Raw genomic sequence first — 5,630 nt, 5'->3', positions numbered from 1 at the left:
GGAAAGCAGCCTAAAGGTAATAAGGGTGTCATAAACCAATGACTAATGAAGATTTACATAGACAAAGCTCAGGAATTATAGGAAGGTAGAAAATTACAGAGTATTACTGTGTAAATGCTATCCCTAAGGTTCTGAAACTGAATTCATACTTTGGGTTTGATCTTTTCTTTAAGGAAAGTGCTTTGAAGACCAAGGTTTTGAAGTGAATATGATTTTCTCACATTCTTCCTCCTACTTCAAATCACTCTACTCCCCTTCATCACTTGCTTTGTCCCTTCTTTGTCATGTTGAATTTTAAATAGAATTGGCTTTAATTCTATCATCAATCCTTAGTCTATTTCCCTTTGGTATTTAACCTGAAATTGTAAAGTCTGGGAGTAGTCTAAAAAAGTAAATGGCAAATGAGAAACTGGTTGAATAGGCCTTTTCTTAAACTTGACCTTTTACCCCTTCTACTCAGCCACATATACCTAAAGCCTGCTCTAGATGGACAGTAATATCCATCTAAAATCAAATTCATAAGATTACAGTATTTAGTTGAAGAATTATGCATGCATATGTTTTGAAAAATAGAAAGCTTTAATTTAAAAAAAAATCAATCACAATATTTAGAGCTGCAAGGAACGATCCTGTCTAAATTCTTCATATTTAAAGAAAGGTTAAATTTCTCAAACTTATTTTTTTTCTGAACATAGAATCAATGTTATTTCTATTATATCATACCTCCTCCTTTAATTTCTTGGGAAGTTTTGAGATTGATGCATTTAGTACTTTCTATGTCAGTTTTGTTTTTAAAGCAACAATTATGACTTCCCTCTGGCTCAGTTTTTTTTATAGTCAAAACTTTAGATAGGATAGGGACAACTGATTCCTCACGGATTTGACTGGTTAAACATATGGATGTTTAATATACATACAGATTGAGGCACAGCTCCAGCTATTTGCCTCTGCAGCCCTTCTGTTCATGTAGAAATTTTTATATCTCTAAAGAGTCTATGCTATGATAAATATATTGCCTATGGTTATATATGTTAAATGTCAGCATCAATGATAGGCCTTATTTGTACACCAATGACTGCTAATTTAACTTAACACATCTGTTGTTTGGGTGTTGCATAGACACAATCAGCAGGTCCACAGTATAAAAAGACCTTCAGAAAGCAATTCCTCTTTAAATTTAGTGTTTAGACCTTTTCTCCCTGGCATCTGAACATATTGACTCAGTTTTATTGCCCTAAGCCAGGCCTAATGTGCAGTTTGTTATTCTGGCTGAATCTTTTAATAATAACATGCATTTTGACTTAAAATTAAATTGTTCATTTTTAAACATGGATGAGCATAGAATAATGATCTAAGGCAGGGATTCTTAACATTTTTGTGTCAAAGAACTTCTTGACAGTCTGATGAAACCTGAGAATACTTCTAAGTTTTAAAAAGAATTAAAACAAAATTCATGAGATTATGAAGAAAACCAGTTTTTAAATTATTTTAAAAACAAATTAATGGATATTAGGTTAAGAACCTCTTAATCTCAGATGAGGAAAAAAGTATATAAACATGATACATCAAAAATAATAAAATATTTTTTAAGATAATGCAGAATATAGAAAACTATCAGAAGACAGGCATGAAAAATTGAGTTTCTCTAAATGTGCTTAGCACTATCCAGTAGACTATCTCCCTCCCAGCTCTTATCTTAAAACAACTATTAATGTTTTTCTATTCATTGAAAGGATTGTCAGTGATGTAGATAGTGCCTGTCACATTTAAATCTGGAAAGGAGAGTTCAGAGACGCAGCTATCTCTTTTTGTAACTCATGAGGATATCAATTTTGACTTTAATTCATAGAATTGCCCAAGCAGCTTCTGCCAGGCTCCCTTCACTTCCTTATTCCTCACACTATAAATTAGAGGGTTCAGCATAGGTATTAAAAGGGCATAGAACAGTGAGATCATCTTCTCCTGAAGGATATTGGGGGTTGAGTGGGGCTGAATGTAGGTGAAAATGGTCATCCCATAGCACAGAGTCACCACTGTCAGGTGGGAGGCACAAGTCTGAAAGGCTTTCTTCCTTCCTTCTGTGGACTGAATCTTCAGGATAGTGGAGATGATCTTGATATAGGACAGCAGGACCAGCGAGAATGGGGTCATGAGCAGGACGATGCTGGAGGCCATAATTGCAACTTCATTGGAGGATGTGTCCACACAGGCCAACCTGACCAAGGCTAGGATTTCACAGGATATGTGATCAATGACATTGTTTGTGCACATAGGCAGCTGAAAAGTGATGGCAGTCTGCATGAGAGAGTTCAAGGAACCACTAGCCCAAGAGGCAGCCACCAGCCTGACACACAATCCTGTATGCATGATAGCTGAATAACGCAATGGATTGCAAACAGCCACATAGCGGTCATAAGCCATTACTGCCAGCAAAAGAAACTCAATTCCTCCCAGACCCAGAGAGAAAAATAGCTGGGCTGCGCAACTCACATATGGAATTGTTTTCTGTTCTTCTAGGAAGTGTGCCAACATTTGGGGGACAATACTGGTAGCATAAGAGACATCAACAAGATTGAGGTTAGTGAGGAAGAAGTACATAGGGGTATGGAGCCGGGTATCCAGCCTAATCAGAATGACTATGAGAATGTTTCCCAAAACAGTCATCAGGTACATAGTCAGGAAAAGAACAAAGAGAAAGATCTGGGTTCCTTGATCACTTGATACCCCAAGGAGAAGAAATTCACTCAACCATGTCTGGTTTTCTGTTCCCATTAAAAAGAAGGAATCTGTAGAAAGAAGTAGAAAAAGGAAGATTCTTGAATTACAAAACAAAGATAAATAATGACCTTGATGAGATGATGGAAAAATCAGGGAATTTGGAATCAGAACATTATATTTGAATCCAAGTTCTTTGATTTACTACCTATGGGATCTTGGAGTCCTACCTATGGGAAATCCTTTTTTGGATTTTTTTGGATTTTGGATTTTGGAAAATTTCATCTTATAAATAATAGAGAATTAAAGAAATGTTTAGGGCAGCTATGTGGCACAAGCAAGACATGAAGTCATGAAGATTCATCTTCCTAAATTCTGATCTGGCTTCAGACTAACTGTGTGATCCAGAATAAGTCACTTAACCCTGTTTACCTCAGTTTCCTCATTTATAAAATGAGTTACAAAAGGAATGGCAAACCATTGAAGTATCTTTGCCAAGAAAACTCCAGATGCGATAATGAAGACATGACTGAAACCACCACCACCAAAAGTATCTTTAAAATCCTTTGCATTATTCATTCAAATGGCTTTCTTTTGTTCTCTCTCTCCTTGATATCTAAGCAAAATTAATATTGTGAATCACTACCTTCCTTTTAATACTTTTCTTCATATTGCTAAACAAGCATGATTCTCATCTTTCTATAACTTCTTCCTTGTTCCCTTTGGGATTCCTAATCCATCTCCCATTCTTTGAATGTGGTTTTCCCCATTTCTGTCCTGAGTGCATTGAATTTTTAAGAATAGTGTCTTTCATATAGTACATGTTTATCAGTTATTATTGAATTGAGATGGGTTGTATGAAGAACCATTTCTAAATTAATAGCATTAATCTAATTTTTACCTCACAGTTTGTCCTATATTTCCTACTCTCTTCTGGACAACTCTACCTATATGCCATTTTGGTACCTCAAACCTGAACCATTCATCTTCCCTTCCAAATTTGATGCCAATCTCCCTATTTCTATATGACAGCACCATTTTCCAGTGATGGAGGATCAGAGCTGGGGAATAATCTTTGACTCTCCCTAATTTTCCAAATCCAAATAGGTCTCTAGTCAAGGTTTGCTATGATTTCTATTCATTGTTTCCTATTCCTACACCATAAAAACCTTTCTTAAAACTCATTGCACAAAGTCACAGAATTACATAGTTACAATGGATGACAGAGGCCATCTATTCTGTTACTTGAACAAAGAAATCTATCTTGAATATTGCCAAAAATTCATCATTCAGACTTCACTTGAAAAACTCTAGTGAGAGGGACTGCCCTATCTCCTGAAGAACTCCTTTCTATTTTTGGAATCTAAATTTTCCTTCCTTTCTTTGTCATCCATTATTGCTACTTCTTTCCTCAATGTCCAAAGCAGAAGTAGTTTAATGTATCTTCAAATGGACAACCCACAAAGAACTGGAATCTTTCTTTTAGATGAATTACCCATCAAGCAAACTTTAAGAATAAATGAAAATAAAACAAAATTTTATACTAGTTACAACTTCATTCCCTTTGAAAATTATTAACCAGAAGTAAAGTTTTATAGTTGAAAGGACACTAACTTTATTTTAAGAGGATAGATTTCAGGCACTGGTCTATCACACATTAGCTATCTAACTTTGGGGAAATCACTTAATTTCTTCTCTTTTTGACAACTATTAGGTTTGAGTGATTACCTCCAGTTTCTTCCCTTGTTTTCCCTCTTTCATATGAATAACTAAGTTTTTTAATCAATATACCACTCAGAATATGCTACTTTTTTAGAAAAAAAGTTCATAACTGATTTCTTATTACCTACTGAATAAAGTATAAACTACTGATTCTGACATTCATCATCTCTCACAATCTAATTCCACCCTATCTTTCCATTTTTTCTCATGCTCTCCTTCTTCCCTATACATATATCCCATTCTCCTTTATTAATAGTTTTGCTCATTTTGTCCTTTTCCCATTCTTGGAATAGAATAATTTCTAATCTCCATCTATAAAGGTGTTGCTTCTTCAAGGGAAAATTTACCTTAGTGAATATGGGATTCATCTTAGTGAGTATTAACTTCAATTCCATATCATCTATTTAGTTTTTCCTGAATCTCCTCAGGTAAAAGTAATCCATGGATCTCTACTCAAATTTTTCATATTGTATGTGGATCAATCATCTTCCCCTGTATCAAAGTTATATATATGAATAATATATATTTGCATAGATTATACTACAGTAAACTGCAAAATCATAGGGGGTTTTGTATTTTTGTATCCTCCTTCTTTATTCTAATGTCTTACACATGTCAGATATTTAATAAATGTTTATTGAAGCCAATTGTATTTTTCAATTTATTTTATAGCTTTTTAATTTTTCCAAATACTTGAAAAAATAATTTTCAACATTCAGTTTTGTAAAACCTTGTGTTCCAATTTTTTTCTCCCTAGACAGCAAGCAATCCAATATAGGTTAAACTTTGAACCCAGTTTTAAAATGCATTTTCTTCTTTCTGATAATGCAGACACTCTATCCCTCAGCTACAAACCACAGAGGAAAAAAATAAAACAAAACAAAACTTTGCTTATATTTCTCTGTGAAAATTACCTTAGACCATGTATTATAATTAAGTGTGAGCAGTTAAAAAATAACATCATATGGCTTCCAGATCTCTCAGCCCAGAGATACCAAAGAAACCTTGGAAAAATCAGCAGAAGAGTCTGAAATAACAGGGTGGGAGTCTACCACACAATCCCAAAACAGGTTGCACTATCCTGCCCCAGCATCTGAGAAGCAGGACCTCTGAATCAGCAGCAACGCTGATGATTTCTAACCCTTTCAGCTCATAGACACCAAAGATGACTTGGAAAGTCAGCAAAAAAGTTT

At 34.7% G+C, this 5,630-nt stretch overlaps 1 protein-coding gene across 1 annotated transcript; it reads right to left on the bottom strand.

Moving 5' to 3' along the window:
- Positions 1–1,815: 1,815 nt before the first annotated feature.
- Positions 1,816–2,772, bottom strand: LOC100923276 (olfactory receptor-like protein OLF3). The gene has a single exon (XM_003771717.1). The coding sequence runs from the start codon at positions 2,770–2,772 to the stop codon at positions 1,816–1,818; it is 957 nt and encodes a 318-aa protein (XP_003771765.1).
- Positions 2,773–5,630: the final 2,858 nt, after the last annotated feature.

This window comes from Sarcophilus harrisii, chromosome 5, assembly GCF_902635505.1.
Source record: "Sarcophilus harrisii chromosome 5, mSarHar1.11, whole genome shotgun sequence".
NCBI classification, from domain to species: Eukaryota; Metazoa; Chordata; class Mammalia; order Dasyuromorphia; family Dasyuridae; genus Sarcophilus; species Sarcophilus harrisii.
Note: the sequence above shows the minus strand (reverse complement) of the source record. Positions and strands in the feature narration are given on the sequence as shown.